The 16,012-nt window shown below is 41.7% G+C and overlaps 1 protein-coding gene across 1 annotated transcript in view; it reads left to right on the top strand.

The window, feature by feature from the left end:
• LOC110528538 (potassium voltage-gated channel subfamily KQT member 2-like) overlaps positions 1-16,012 on the top strand; it is a 59,363-nt gene that overhangs the window by 17,499 nt on the left and 25,852 nt on the right. The window contains exons 2-7 of the mRNA XM_090241892.1: positions 4,237-4,327; positions 4,722-4,848; positions 6,487-6,662; positions 13,659-13,784; positions 14,789-14,899; positions 15,125-15,220. Coding sequence (XP_090098018.1) covers positions 4,237-4,327; positions 4,722-4,848; positions 6,487-6,662; positions 13,659-13,784; positions 14,789-14,899; positions 15,125-15,220 — 727 coding nt within the window. The remainder of the gene's footprint in view (positions 1-4,236; positions 4,328-4,721; positions 4,849-6,486; positions 6,663-13,658; positions 13,785-14,788; positions 14,900-15,124; positions 15,221-16,012) is intronic.

The following is a 16,012-nucleotide window of genomic DNA, read 5'->3' as shown; positions in this document are numbered from 1 at the left end:
GCAAAGCCAAAGCCAAAAGCCACCCTCTGCCTTAACAACTTTGCACACTCTTGGCATTCTCTCAACCAGCTTCATGAGGTAGTCTCCTGGAATGCATTTCAATTAACAGGTGTGCCTTCTTAAAAGTTAATTTGTGGAATTTCTTTCATTCTTAATGTGTTTGAGCCAATCAGAGTTACCAGTCTCAGAAATTGCAGGTCAAAAAAGAGTTCAAGTAACAGACAAATCTCAACATCAACTGTTCAGAGGTGACTGTGTGAATCAGGTCTTCATGGTCGAATTTCTGCAAAGAAACCACTGCTAAAGAACACCAATAAGAAGAAGAGACTTGCTTGGGCCAAGAAACACAAGCAATGGACATTAGACCGGTGGAAATGTGTCCTTTGTTCTGGAGTCCAAATTGGAGATTTTTGATTCCAACCGCCGTGTCTTTGTGAGATGTGGTGTGGGTGAACAGATCTCCGCATGTGTGGTTCCCACCGTGAAGCATGGATGAGGAGTGATCGTATTGGGGTGCTTTGCTGGTGACACTGTCTGTGATTTATTTAGAATTCAAGGTACACTTAACCAGCATGGCTACCACAGCATTCCACAGTGATACATCATCCCATCTGGTTTGGGCTTAGTGGGACTATCATTTGTTTTTCAACAGGACAATGACCCAACACACCTCCAGGCTGTGTAAGGGCTATTTTACCAAGAAGGGGAGTGATGGAGTGCTGCATCAGATGACCTGGCTTCCGCAATCCCCGACCTCAACCCAATTGAGATGGTTTGGGATGAGTTGGACTGCAGAGTGAAGGAAAAGCTGCCAACAAGTGCTCAGCATATGTGGGAACTCCTTCAAGACTGCTGGAAAAGCATTTCAGGTGAAGCTGGTTGAGAGAATGCCAAGAGTGTGCAAAGCTGTCATCAAGGCAAAGGGTGGCTATTTGAAGAATCTCAAATATTAAATATATTTTGATTTGTTTAACACTTTTTGGTTACTACATACTACAATGTAGAAAACAGTAAAAAAAAAAATGCTCTCTTCCATGGCCACTTACAATCAGTTCATTGACCGAAACTGGTGAGAGGATAAAACAACCGCATATCACTATCATTGCGACTGCAGTGCGAATGCAGTCAAGGAAAATGTGTTGGTGGCCTCGGTTTTGGATCCATTTTGGTTTAATAAGCATGTGGTATATTCAAAGTGAGAAACGTTTATGTTTAGACTATCACTTTAAATAAGTCTCTAGACTGTCAGTCAAAATCAAGTCGTGAGACATTCTTAGACGAGAAACAGCAAAGTGCTGTTTAATATTGAGATGAGTCCACATCCCACACCATCTGTTCACAGTTTCACGCCATTAATTGGATAGTCAATTTAAAATGCTTAAATTAGTTGCTGCATTTCTTTGCCATTAATTTGGGATTTACTTGGATCTACACAACAGACGGTCTGAGCATGGAGGCGTCTTGACATTTTTCAAATTTTGAGGTTTGAAAACATCTGACAAACTTTTGATTTTGTGAAGTATCACTTTAAGTAACTTTTGTATTTTACTGAACCTTTGTTTAACCACAAAGTCTCATTGAGTTCAGAAAACCGCAGAGGGAGCTATCCACATTGACGGGACAACAGTGAACTTCCTCAGCGTACACATCACTGACAAACTGAAATGGTCCACCCACACCGACAGTGTGGTGAAGAAGGCGCAACAAGCTCAGGAGGCTGAATAAATGTGGCTTGACACCTAAAACACTCAAATATTTCCAGATGCACAATTGAGAGCATCCTGTCGGGCTGTATCACTGCCTAGTATAACAACTGTACTGCCCGCAACCGCAGGCTCTCCAGAGGGTAGTGCGGTCTGCCCAACACATCACTGGGGGAAAACTACCTGCCTTACAGGACACCTACAGCACCCGATGTCACTCCACTATCATCCAGAAGGCGAGGTCAGTAAAGGGGCATCAAAGCTGGGACCGAGAGAAGCTGTTTTTCAGTCTATCTCAAGGCCATCAGACTGTTAAACAGCCATCACTAGCACCTTAGAGACTGCTGCTGGAAATACATATACTTGAAATCACTGGCCACTTTAATAAGGGAACACTAGTCACTTTAATAATGTTTACATATTTTGCATTACTCATCTCATATGTACAGTATATACTGTATTCTATTCTATTCTACTGTATTTTAGTCTATGCCACTCTGACATCAAATATTTATATATTCTTAATTCCATTCTTTGGATTTGTGTGTATTGTTGTGAAATTGTTAGATATTACTGCACTGTTGGAGCTAGAAACGCAAGCATTTTGCTACACCCGCAATAACATCTGCTAAACACGTGTATGTGACCAATAAAATGTGATTTGATTTGAAGTCACTATACCTCTTTCCTTAGGGAGACACCACAATGCTGTGGTGTAGTACTCTGGGAATAACAATACTGTCTTCAATACATTTTTTTCTCATTTTCTTTTCGCCTTTTCCTGTTATCTCACTTTCCGTTCTAGAATTTCCTCATCTCCCCCTCGCCGAAACTCCAACCTTCACACCTCTGTCTGCTATAACACTTCTGTCTACTATAACATCTGTCTACTGTAACATCTCTGTCTCCTATAACATATCTGCCTACTATAACATCGCTGTCTACTGTAACATCTCTGTCTACTGTAACATCTCTGTCTCCTATAACATCTCTGCCTACTATAACATCGCTGTCTACTATAACATCTCTGTCTACTGTAACATCTCTGTCTACTGTAACATCTCTGTCTACTGTAACATCTCTGTCTACTATAACATCGCTGTCTTCTATAACATATCTGTCTACTGTAACATCTCTGTCTACTGTAACATCTCTGTCTACTATAACATCGCTGTCTACTATAACATATCTGTCTACTGGAACATCTCTGTCTACTATAACATCTCTGCCTACTGTAACATCTCTCTACTGTAACATCTCTGTCTACTGTAACATCTCTGTCTACTGTAACATATCTGTCTACTATAACATCTCTGCCTACTGTAACATATCTGTCTACTATAACATCTCTGCCTACTGTAACATCTCTCTACTATAACATCTCTGTCTACTGTAACATATCTGTCTACTATAACATCTCTGCCTACTGTAACATCTCTGTCTACTGTAACATCTCTGTCTACTGTAACATCTCTGTCTACTGTAACATCTCTGTCTACTGTAACATCTCTGTCTACTGTAACATCTCTGTCTACTATAACATCGCTGTCTTCTATAACATATCTGTCTACTGTAACATCTCTGTCTACTGTAACATCTCTGTCTACTATAACATCGCTGTCTACTATAACATCTCTGTCTACTGTAACATCTCTGTCTACTATAACATCTCTGTCTACTATAACATCTCTGTCTACTATAACATCTCTGTCTACTATAACATATCTGCCTACTGTAACATCTCTGTCTAATATAACATCTGTCTACTATAACATATCTGTCTACTGTAGCATCTCTGTCTACTGTAACATATCTGTCTACTATAACATCTCTGTCTACTGTAGCATCTCTGTCTACTGTAACATATCTGTCTACTATAACATATCTGTCTACTATAACATATCTGCCTACTGTAACATCTCTGTCTAATGTAATATCTGTCTACTGTAACATCTCTGTCTACTGTAACATCTCTGTCTACTGTAACAGCTCTGTCTACTATAACATATCTGCCTACTATAACATATCTGTCTACTATAACGTCAAGCCTAATACGCACCATTTCAACCTGTGTAACCAAGCATTTCGCTACACTCGCATTAACATCTGCTAACCATGTGTACTGTATGTTACCAATAAAATTTGATTTGACCAAAGAGTGAAAAATCAGACAGATCTGTTAATAAGTTTCTTTTTCCCCATCTACCCAGCTCTGATACAGTATATTGGACTGAAACCCTCTTGGGTTCCTAAGCAGCTACAGTCAGACTAATTTCCTGCATGGCCTGCAAAATCTCATATGTCTCTTTATGTCTTGGGAGGGATACAGTCAGTGGACCTCAGCAATTCCAGATTAATCAATTGAATTTGTGAAGGAGCCACTGAAACCCCAGCAGACCTCTGTGTGTGAAATTGGAATTACTTGCAAATCGATTGTCTTGCCTGCTGTGTATGGGGGTACTTATAGTGATTATCGGTGGAGAAGGAAACTGTTTGTAATCGAACATGTTATCTCTTATCTTGTTATCCACAGTTTTGTGCTGGTCTTCTCCTGTCTGGTCCTCTCTGTGTTTTCCACCATTAAGGAGTATGAGAAGAGTTCTGAAGATGCCTTGTATATACTGGTAGGCACTTTGGTTCACACTTTCATGACGCGTATCAGTAGCATGCCATTTGCACATATGTAGACAATGGTTTTGTGCTGGAGATAATGAATATGAGGTTGAAAAGTGGTGGAATAACGCTTTAAGTCTGGAGAAACATGGCATGTGCTGGCTGTTCATAATTTAACCAATTCATACTGTAAGAAAGTAGTTGCTAAATGTCTCTCTCAGTTCTGACTATATACACATACTATATGAATCATTTTCTTCTAATTTCCTTAGTTTTGGGGTACCAAACTTTCACAATATAACCATATTATCTTTGCAAAACCATTATGATAATATCAGCATTATGTGCGTTATGAATGCCTCTGGCAACGCTGTGATGTAACAGGAAGCCTTTGTCCCTTAACAGGAAATAGTCACCATCGTGGTGTTCGGCGTGGAGTACATAGTGAGGATATGGGCCGCCGGATGCTGCTGCAGATACAGAGGATGGAGGGGCCGTCTGAAATTCGCCCGCAAGCCCTTCTGCGTGATCGGTGAGTTCGACCGCAACTGCCCCTGTGGTCTTTTCTGTGTCACTGTGTGCCTGGTCTCTGTCATCAGTGAGATAAAACTGTCCGGCAGCAGTCACCTAAGTGGCCTGCATTTGGTCATTCATTCCATGGACTGTTTTATCTTCTGCTCAATTTAGGCCAAATTTACCCATACTTCTTCCTTCCCCTCCGCCCCCAAACAGATTTGTAGTGATTGTGCAGGCACAAAATGGCCACCATGTATTATCGAGGTGGCTGCTGGCTGTAGTTGGTGGTGCTTCATCAAATCCTTCCCAACAGTACCTATGGCTAGCACCCCTCTAACAACATTTATCCATCAGCAACCTACAGTACTTGAACTCAGACTGCTGAGGGGAGGACGGCTCATAATAATGTCTAGAACGGAGCTCATGGAATGAAATCAAGCACATGGAAACCATGTGTTTGATACCATTCCACTGATTCCACTCCAGCCATTACCACAAGCTCATTCTCCTCAATTAAGGTGCCACCAACCTCCTGTGACTTGAACCCAATAAATCAGGGATCATCAACTAGATTCAGCCGCTGGCCGATTTTTTTTCTTGAGCGGATTGTCAGGGAAGGTATATTACTGGAAACTTTCCAAGTTTACCAGTAAACTATCCGAATTGTTGTATCTTTCAAGGATTTTATTGTAATCTATCACAAGACATCTAGTTGCCCTTTTGGGTACTTCAGATTATCTCTGGCCCTCTGTGTGGCCTTATCACATGTAAAATATAGAAAATAATGAAATATGATCAAATATATATATTGAATGACAAATCTGTAAATCATCTTAAATATAAACCATCAACTTAGTGAATAGCATTTATTTAAAAAATATGTTTTACCTTTATTTATTGAGGTTTTTATCAGAGATAAAATCTATTTTTCAAGAGAGACCTGGTCCAACAGCAGCAGACAAAACAATTTACATGAGGATTCCATCATGAAACATCCTTATTTATTTATCCTTGTCAATATGTATTTGTTGTCAATGTTTTGGCGTCAAAGTGGTGGCAGTTGTGAAAAAAGTCAGTAGTTGGACGAGTTGCAGAGTCTTTTTTATTAAACCTTTATTTAACTGAATTGAAAATAATACCATTGTTGATTCGATGCTTTTTCATTAATTAGACCATGTGTTCTGTCTACTAGAAACTCATGGACACAGATATGCCTTTTTTATACTTTATATAAATAAATAAAAAATTGTTACTCAAGTATAAGTTATCAAAGTTACGATAGATTGACATATATTTTCTGGTAATTACCAAAATTACTACCAAATTCCCCAGTTGGGGAACCCCACAATAAACTGTAGAGAAGTGATGTTTTCAGGGAAGAATGTGGGTCAGGTTGTGTATTGAACTGTATAGAGATCCTTGATTTCCTCACAACTGAATTCTGAATTCAACTCTGTTGTCCATTTATTGTCATGTATTTTATATACTCTTAAGGTTGATTATTTTTTTATGTCCTGTGATATATATATATTTTAAACATATCGCATACAAATATACATCCAGTACATGCACAAAAATAAAATAAATGTGTGGAATTAAATATATACTTTTTGAATGATTTGGAAAAATTTGGATAAATGTCCATCTTTCCCAGACGTCATGGTGCTGATTGCGTCCATCTCTGTGCTGGCGGCGGGAACCCAGGGGAACGTCTTTGCTACGTCGGCCATCCGGAGTTTGAGGTTCCTGCAGATCCTGCGCATGATCCGGATGGACCGCCGTGGAGGCACCTGGAAACTCCTGGGATCTGTCGTCTACGCTCACAGCAAGGTAATCAAAGACCAGGGCTGAATGGAGTGTGTGTGATTGATCTGATGCTTGTACCTCGCCTCCTCAATCTGGCTCCTTGCCCCCATCGCAGCATGTTTCTATAAATCCAATATCTAGATTTGAGCTTCCACAGACGAGTCAAGTCAACTGATACCACATGTCAAATGTATCGATCTAAGTTCATTGATCACACAACCAGCTGTATGACATGAACACTGTCCCCACCCTCTAACCAGTTTGATTGACAGGTGACTTCAACAACCATCTGCCGAACAACAACTTCTGGGGACATTACATTACATCTCTCAGACTGATCTAATACACCCACAGTACAGAAAACAACTCATCATCAAGCTCTCCAAAGGGCATGCTGTGACCGATCTCGTACCCATTTTAACTAACTAGATGTACCCTTCAATTTATCAAAGGCTCCCGAAGCTTGGATTGCGTCCCAAATAGCACCCTATTCTCTATGTAGTGCACTACTTTTGACCAGGGCTCATGGAGCTCTGGTCAAAAGTAGTGCACTATATAGGAAATAGGGTTCCATTTGGAACACACATTTGGTCTGATAAATTGAGCACTCTCAATGGGGAATAAGAGTGTCTCCCAGTGGTTCCCAGAGTGGCTCCTTAAGTGTCTCCCAGTGATGCATAGCAACACAGTCCCCATAGAGAGCCAGGGAGAGGAAGAGCAGAGGGCGGTGGAGTGTCTAATGAGATCTCCTGGTAGAGAAGTATGTCAGGGCAAAATGGATCAAGTCCTGAGTCTGACAGTGCAGAGGCCAAAGCTGCCATGGACTATCGACTCTTATTGGATTTGGCTCGTACACACCGTTACCTGTCTTCTGCCTGCCTGTGAGATGGAACAGCTAGATAGATGTGCAGCCTTGTCGTGTTGCAATATATTAACACTGATAAAGGAAGTGTTTTTCTCCTGGATGTTAATATTTAACAGAGACTTTCTGATTGAACAGAATTCTTTGAGGCAAGAGGTTCTAACTCCACTTGACTGACTTTGCTGAAAGCGACTTTCTTTAGGGACATTTGACTTGCAGTAAGTGCATTCATCATCAGATATCTAGGTGGGACAACCACCATCTTTTTGTCCTATATTTATATTGTCTTTTTTAAATCTTTTTTTTTATCCCAGGCCCCCATCCCCGCAGGAGGCCTTTTGCCTTTTGGTAGGCCGTCATTGTAAATAAGAATTTGTTCTTAACTGACTTGCCTAGTTAAATTAAATCTTAGTCATAGTAAGTTGTTCTGGATAAGAGTGTCTGCTAAATGACTAAAATGTCAAATGTAAATGTAAAAATGTGCTGGTGCTCTGTTTACACTAAATGCATACAGTGCCTTCGGAAAGTATTCAGACCCCTTGACTTTTTCCAAATTTAGTTATGTTACAGCCTTCTTCTAAAATGGATTAAATATATAAAAATCTACACACAATACCCGATAATGACAAGGTGAAAACAGATTTGTATACGTTTTAGCAAATGTAGAAAAAAATTCAAAACAGAAATACCTTATTTACAAGTATTCAGACCCTTTGCTATGAGACTCGAAATTGAGGTCAGGTGCATCCTGTTTCTATTGATCATCTTTGATGTTTATACATCTTTAATTGAGTCCACCTGTGGTAAATTCAATTGATTGGACATGATTTTGAAAGTCACACACCTGTCTACATAGAGTCCCACAGTTAACAGTGCATGTCAGAGCAAAAATCAAGCCATGAGGTCGAAGGAATTATCCGAAGAGCTCCGAGACAGGATTGTGGCAAGACACAGATCTGGGGGAGGGTACCAAAAAATGTCTGCAGCATTGAAGGTCCCCAAGAACACAGTGGCCTCCATCATTCTTGAATGGAAGAAGTTTGGAAACACCAAGATCTCCTAGAACTGGCTGCCCGGCCAAACTGAGAAATCGGGGGAGAAGGGCCTTGGTCAGGGATGTGACCAACAACCCAATGGTCACTCTGATAGAGCTCTAGAGTTCCTCTGTGAGATAGTTGTCCTTCTGGAAGGTTCTACCATCTCTGCAGCACTCCACCATTCAGACCTTTATGGTAGAGTGACCAGACGGAAGCCACTCCCCAGTAAAAGGCACATGACAGCCCGCTTGGAGTTTGCCAAAAGACTCTCAGACCATGAGAAACAAGATTCACTGTTATGATGAAACCAAGATTGAACCCTTTGGCCGGGATGCCAAGCGTCATGTCTGGAAGAAAAATAGCACCATCCCTACAGTGAAGCATGGTGGTGGCAGCATCGGGTTGTGTGAATGTTCTTCAGCGGCAGAGACTGGGACACTAGTCATGATCGAGGCAAAGATGAACCTAGCAAAGAACTGAGAGATCCTTAATGAAAACCTGTACCAGAGCGCACAGGATTGGGATGAAGGTTCACCTTCTAACAGGGCAACAACCCTGAGCACACAGCCAAGACAACGTGGCTTCGGGACAAGTCTCTGAATGTCCTTGAGTGTCCCAGCCAGAGCCCAGACTTCAACCCGATCTAACATCTCTGTTGAGACCTGAAAATAGCTGTGCAGCAACGCTCACCATCCAACCTGACAGAGCTAGAGAGGATCTGCAGAGAAGAATGGGAGAAATTCCCCAAATAGAGGTGTGGCAAGCTTGTAGTGTCATACCCAAGAAGACTCGAGGCTGTAATCGCTGCCAAAGGTGATTACATTTTTTTTATAAATTAGCAAACATTTCTAAAAACCTGTTTTCACTTAGTCATTATGTGGTATTGTTTGTAGATTGATGAAGAAAAAAAACTATTTAATCCTTTTTTAGAATAAGGCCGTAACCTACCAAAATGTGGAACAAGTCAAAGGGTCTGAATACTTTCAGAAGGCACTGTACATTAGATAATATGAATTTGGCAGTATGTCCAATTGGCCTCACAACTGCAGACCACGTGTAACCACGCCAGCCCAGGACCTTCACATTCAGCTTCTTCACCACAGACCACGTGTAACCACGCCAGCCCAGGACCTCCACATCCGGCTTCTTCACCACAGACCACGTGTAACCACGCCAGCCCAGGACCTCCACATTCAGCTTCTTCACCACAGACCACGTGTAACCACGCCAGCCCAGGACCTTCACATTCGGCTTCTTCACCACAGACCACGTGTAACCACGCCAGCCCAGGACCTTCACATTCAGCTTCTTCACCACAGACCACGTGTAACCACGCCAGCCCAGGACCTTCACATTCAGCTTCTTTACCACAGACCACGTGTAACCACGCCAGCCCAGGACCTCCACATTCAGCTTCTTCACCACAGACCACGTGTAACCACGCCAGCCCAGGACCTTCACATTCAGCTTCTTCACCACAGACCACGTGTAACCACGCCAGCCCAGGACCTTCACATTCAGCTTCTTCACCACAGACCACGTGTAACCACGCCAGCCCAGGCCCTTCACATTCAGCTTCTTCACCACAGACCATGTGTAACCACGCCAGCCCAGGACCTTCACATTCAGTTTCTTCACCACAGACCACGTGTAACCACGCCAGCCCAGGACCTTCACATTCAGCTTCTTCACCTGCCGGATCCTCTGAGACCAGCCACCCGGAATATTTCTGTTTGTAATATAGCCCTTTTGTGGAGAAAAAGTGGCTCCCCAATAGGTGGGACTATGCCCTCCCAGGCCCACCCATGGCTGCGTCGCTGCCCAGTCATGTGATCAATCAATAGATTAGGTCTTAATATATTTATTTAAATTGACTGATTTCCTTAAATTAACTGTAACTCTGTAAAATCATTGACATGTTGCTTTTATATTTTTGTTAGTAATAGTTGAGTTACCTAAAGTTACTTTGAAAAAGTAGTTCACTACATCTAAACTACTTGGTGAAGAATTATCATATCTAAATCAGAAATGTCATAGACTACAAATTACAAGAACAGATCTGGAGTCAGATGTTAACAGAATATGTCATTTAACCCATTAAACACAAAAAATAAGTTTCAAGTAAGAATTGGGCAGGTCTAATGCTGAAAAAGAAAGGCAATTATTGCCTAACCATGTTTTATTTTTGCAAAAAAAAGTAGCGTGTAGTTGCAGTAGTACACCACTTCATGGTAAAGTAATTAACTACTGAAAACACTACCAAGATTTGAATTTAGTTCCACCAAGCTACTGCAAAATGTATTTATATTACTAATTGAATTACAGTGCCTTGCGAAAGTATTCGGCCCCCTTGAACTTTGCGACCTTTTGCCACATTTCAGGCTTCAAACATAAAGATATAAAACTGTATTTTTTTGTGAAGAATCAACAACAAGTGGGACACAATCATGAAGTGGAACGACATTTATTGGATATTTCAAACTTTTTTAACAAATCAAAAACTGAAAAATTGGGCGTGCAAAATTATTCAGCCCCTTTACTTTCAGTGCAGCAAACTCTCTCCAGAAGTTCAGTGAGGATCTCTGAACGATCCAATGTTGACCTAAATGACTAATGATGATAAATACAATCCACCTGTGTGTAATCAAGTCTCCGTATAAATGCACCTGCACTGTGATAGTCTCAGAGGTCCGTTAAAAGCGCAGAGAGCATCATGAAGAACAAGGAACACACCAGGCAGGTCCGAGATACTGTTGTGAAGAAGTTTAAAGCCGGATTTGGATACAAAAAGATTTCCCAAGCTTTAAACATCCCAAGGAGTACTGTGCAAGCGATAATATTGAAATGGAAGGAGTATCAGAACACTGCAAATCTACCAAGACCTGGCCGTCCCTCTAAACTTTCAGCTCATACAAGGAGAAGACTGATCAGAGATGCAGCCAAGAGGCCCATGATCACTCTGGATGAACTGCAGAGATCTACAGCTGAGGTGGGAGACTCTGTCCATAGGACAACAATCAGTCGTATATTGCACAAATCTGGCCTTTATGGAAGAGTGGCAAGAAGAAAGCCATTTCTTAAAGATATCCATAAAAAGTGTTGTTTAAAGTTTGCCACAAGCCACCTGGGAGACGCACCAAACATGTGGAAGAAGGTGCTCTGGTCAGATGAAACCAAAATGGAACTTTTTGGCAACAATGCAAAACGTTATGTTTGGCGTAAAAGCAACACAGCTCATCACCCTGAACACACCATCCCCACTGTCAAACATGGTGGTCGCAGCGTCATGGTTTGGGCCTGCTTTTCTTCAGCAGGGACAGGGAAGATGGTTAAAATTGATGGGAAGATGGATGGAGCCAAATACAGGACCATTCTGGAAGAAAACCTGATGGAGTCTGAGACTGGGACGGAGATTTGTCTTCCAACAAGACAATGATCCAAAACATAAAGCAAAATCTACAATGGAATGGTTCAAAAATAAACATATCCAGGTGTTAGAATCGCCAAGTCAAAGTCCAGACCTGAATCCAATCGAGAATCTGTGGAAAGAACTGAAAACTGCTGTTCACAAATGCTCTCCATCCAACCTCACTGAGCTCGAGCTGTTTTGCAAGGAGGAATGGGAAAAAATGTCAGTCTCTCGATGTGCAAAACTGATAGAGACATACCGCAAGCGACTTACAGCTGTAATCGCAGCAAAAGGTGGCGCTACAAAGTATTAACTTAAGGGGGCTGAATAATTTTGCACGCCCAATTTTTCAGTTTTTGATTTGTTAAAAAAGTTTGAAATATCCAATAAATGTCGTTCCACTTCATGATTGTGTCCCACTCGTTGTTGATTCTTCACAAAAAAATACAGTTTTATATCTTTATGTTTGAAGCCTGAAATGTGGCAAAAGGTTGCAAAGTTCAAGGGGGCCGAATACTTTCGCAAGGCACTGTACATGTCGATTACTACTCCTGTCGTGGAAATGTCCTGTATTTACCAAATCATGAGAGCAAACCACACACAAGTCAGAGTTATCATAAAGTCCATCTTTAATTATATGAGCTCCATCACAACCCTGTGACTCTCAGATCAATTCAGTGTCTATCAATGAATTCTCTGAGAGTCCCTTACACATTGCAACTGAGATCCTTTATAGCAAAGACACACATAGCCAGACAGCATTGGCCATAATTTATCGTTCAGCTTTGTCTCCTAAACAATGTTCTTTTCTCAAAGTCAGATCCATAAAACAAATCCTCATATCAACAGGCATATATCGCATGCCCCCTCATTGACAAGATCACAGAGACACATTGACTGGCACACAGACATTGTGGAGCCAAGAGATACACGCTTGACCTCTCTCCTCTCTGCGGCCCAAGTCACTTAGTCCTGACAGAGAACAGATGACTGCAACCCGGCCACAGTATTATACAAAAATAAACATTCTGATGAGAAGTAACTTACAAACATATGATGAATATAAAACATCTTACCTATGTTATCAACTAATTCTGATTATTCCCCAACACTCCCTAACACTGATAACCATACTCACCTCTAGTTTCATACTTTTTGCATCTGCCCATTAGAGAGCCCAATTTTGGGGTGGCAGGTAGCCTAGTGGTTAGAGCGTTGAGCCAGTAACAGAAAGGTTGCTGGATAGGGAGTTTTTCCTAGCCACCGTGCTTCTACACCTGCATTGCTTGCTGTTTGGGGTTTTAGGCTGTGTTTCTGTACAGCACTTTGAGATATCAGCTGATGTACGAAGGGCTATATAAATAAATTTGATTTGATTTGAATCCTCAAGCTGACAAGGTCAAAATCTGTTGTTCTGCCCCAAGGCAGCCCAAGGCAGAACGGCACTGTTCCTCGGTAGGCCGTCATTGTAAAATAAGATTTTGTTCTTAACTGACTTGCCTAGTTAAATAAAGGTAAAAAATTAATAAATGCAATACTTTTTTATTCGTACTCTGGTCATAAAATAAATATGCAAATATGCATCTAGCATCTATTCATTTAATAAAGCAAGTTTCCTCTCAAAGGTAATATTGCTTCGATACTCTGATCTTGAAATGAATATGCAGTAGCTGTATTGTTTTCATTTCTTTCTGATCTTTGACTTTTTGCAGGAGCTGATCACGGCGTGGTACATCGGCTTCCTCTGCCTCATCCTGGCGTCCTTCCTGGTCTACCTGGCAGAAAAAGAGGACAACGACCAGTTTGAGACCTACGCAGACGCACTGTGGTGGGGCCTGGTAAGTCACTCTCAGTCTGGTTCCACATGTCCTTCCAAACCCTTCCCAGTGGTTGCTGATAGGATAATGTCTGTCCCCATGAAACACTCAGCGGGTTGCTGATAGGAGAATGTCTGTCCCCATGAAACACTCAGCGGGTTGCTGATAGGAGAATGTCTGTCCCCATGAAACACTCAGCGGGTTGCTGATAGGAGAATGTCTGTCCCCATGAAACACTCAGTGGTTGCTGATAGGAGAATGTCTGTCCCCATGAAACACTCAGCAGTTGCTGATAGGAGAATGTCTGTCCCCATGAAACACTCAGCTGTTGCTGATAGGAGAATGTCTGTCCCCATGAAACACTCAGCGGTTGCTGATAGGAGAATGTCTGTCCCCATGAAACACTCAGCGGTTGCTGATAGGAGAATGTCTGTCCCCATGAAACACTCAGCGGTTGCTGATAGGGGAATGTATGTCCCCAAAAAACACTCAGCGGTTGCTGATAGGAGAATGTCTGTCCCCACAAAACACTCAGCTGATGCTGATAGGAGAATGTCTGTCCCCACAAAACACTCAGCGGTTGAAAATAGGCTAAGTTTGTCAGGTCCCAACAAAACACCCAGCACTTGTTTAAACATAATTTTTGGACGTCCCCATGAAATAGCCAGCAACATTTCAGTCACCACAAAACACCCAGCATTTCTTAATAGGATAATTTCTATAGGTCCTTATAAAACACCCAGCATTTCTTAATAGGATATTTTCTATAGGTCCTTATACAACACCCAGTACTTGTGTTAACTGAGAATCTAAAGAAAAAAGAGATGAATGTAATTCAACCTTGGGACTTAGCATGACAAGTGGTATCTTCTTATGTCACCCTTCATGAGAGACCATCTGAACCATCTGAATTCTCGGAGAATGATTGTCTTGTTACATGTAACAGCTTCGTGTGAGATGGAAAAAGCACCCTGAATATTGATAACAAAGGTGTAATTCAATATGTCTGCCAATTGCCTTCTCAGATCACCCTGACTACCATTGGGTACGGAGACAAGTTTCCCATAACGTGGAACGGACGTCTTCTCGCCGCAACCTTCACCCTGATTGGAGTATCTTTCTTTGCACTTCCAGCAGTAAGATGCTTTTATCCAAAGAAATGACTGAAGTAACTTATTAATGTGCACTTAATGCAAGGAAATGGAGGGCTACTGAAGAAACTCAGAAAATGAGTGCCACGAAGCATCTGCAATTTGATAGTCAAGCGTTACTCTGAAGTAAGAGTTCATTATGTCACTGTGAATTGATCATGTTTTCCAGAGGCTTGTTGTTGTGACTAACAGCTTGTCTGTATCTCTAAGGGTATCTTGGGCTCCGGCTTCGCCTTGAAGGTCCAGGAGCAACATCGACAAAAACACTTTGAGAAGAGGCGGAATCCTGCGGCAGGACTTATTCAGGTAAATAAACCAGGAGCTTACCCAGTCTAAAAAACAACATTTAGAGCGTTTTCACTCAAATCCTGGTGATATGGTATCCTGGTGATATGGTATCCTGGTGATATGGTATCCTGGTGATATGGTATCCTGGCGATATGGTATCCTGGTGATATGGAATCCTAGTGATCTGGTGTCCTGGTGGGGTTCAATTGACCATTTCTGGGAATTTCACAAAATAGTCTTTGCTTCCACAAGAATATAAATGAACAGTTTCAGGGTACTCTTTCCAAGACAAACATTCTACATGACGCCACCATTCTAGCGTGTTTATATGAGGCAAAATGTCACAATACCTGGTACTCTAGTTCTGGATCCTGAACCCACTTCTCAGTCAACTACTAGAACTAATTTTGGTATCCCTGGTCCCAAAACACTCCAGTCGCCCAATCAGACAATGATGTGAAAACGGCAAACACTCCAGTCACCCAATCAGACAATGATGTGAAAACGCCAAACACTCCAGTCGCCCAATCAGACAATGATGTGAAAGCACCCACACACAGGCCAGAGAAAGACAGCTTAGACAGTACACACACAGTGATAGATATCGGCGTGTGAGTTGCCTCTGCCAAGACATGAGTAATAGGGCTCACTTAGTAATTCCCTGCTTGCTGTTCATACCTACATATAGTGTACACGCAAAGATTTGTATGAAAACATAAAGGAAATGCTGTATTCATGCAAAACCATGCACTTCTCTCTCTGTTTCTTTCTCTCACCATTTATTATTCATCCTGCTCTCTCCTTTAGTTA

The sequence above is a fragment of the Oncorhynchus mykiss genome, chromosome 7 (assembly GCF_057628025.1).
Source record: "Oncorhynchus mykiss isolate SJ-2025 chromosome 7, ASM5762802v1, whole genome shotgun sequence".
NCBI classification, from domain to species: domain Eukaryota; kingdom Metazoa; phylum Chordata; class Actinopteri; order Salmoniformes; family Salmonidae; genus Oncorhynchus; species Oncorhynchus mykiss.
This window is presented reverse-complemented; position numbering and strand designations above follow the sequence as displayed.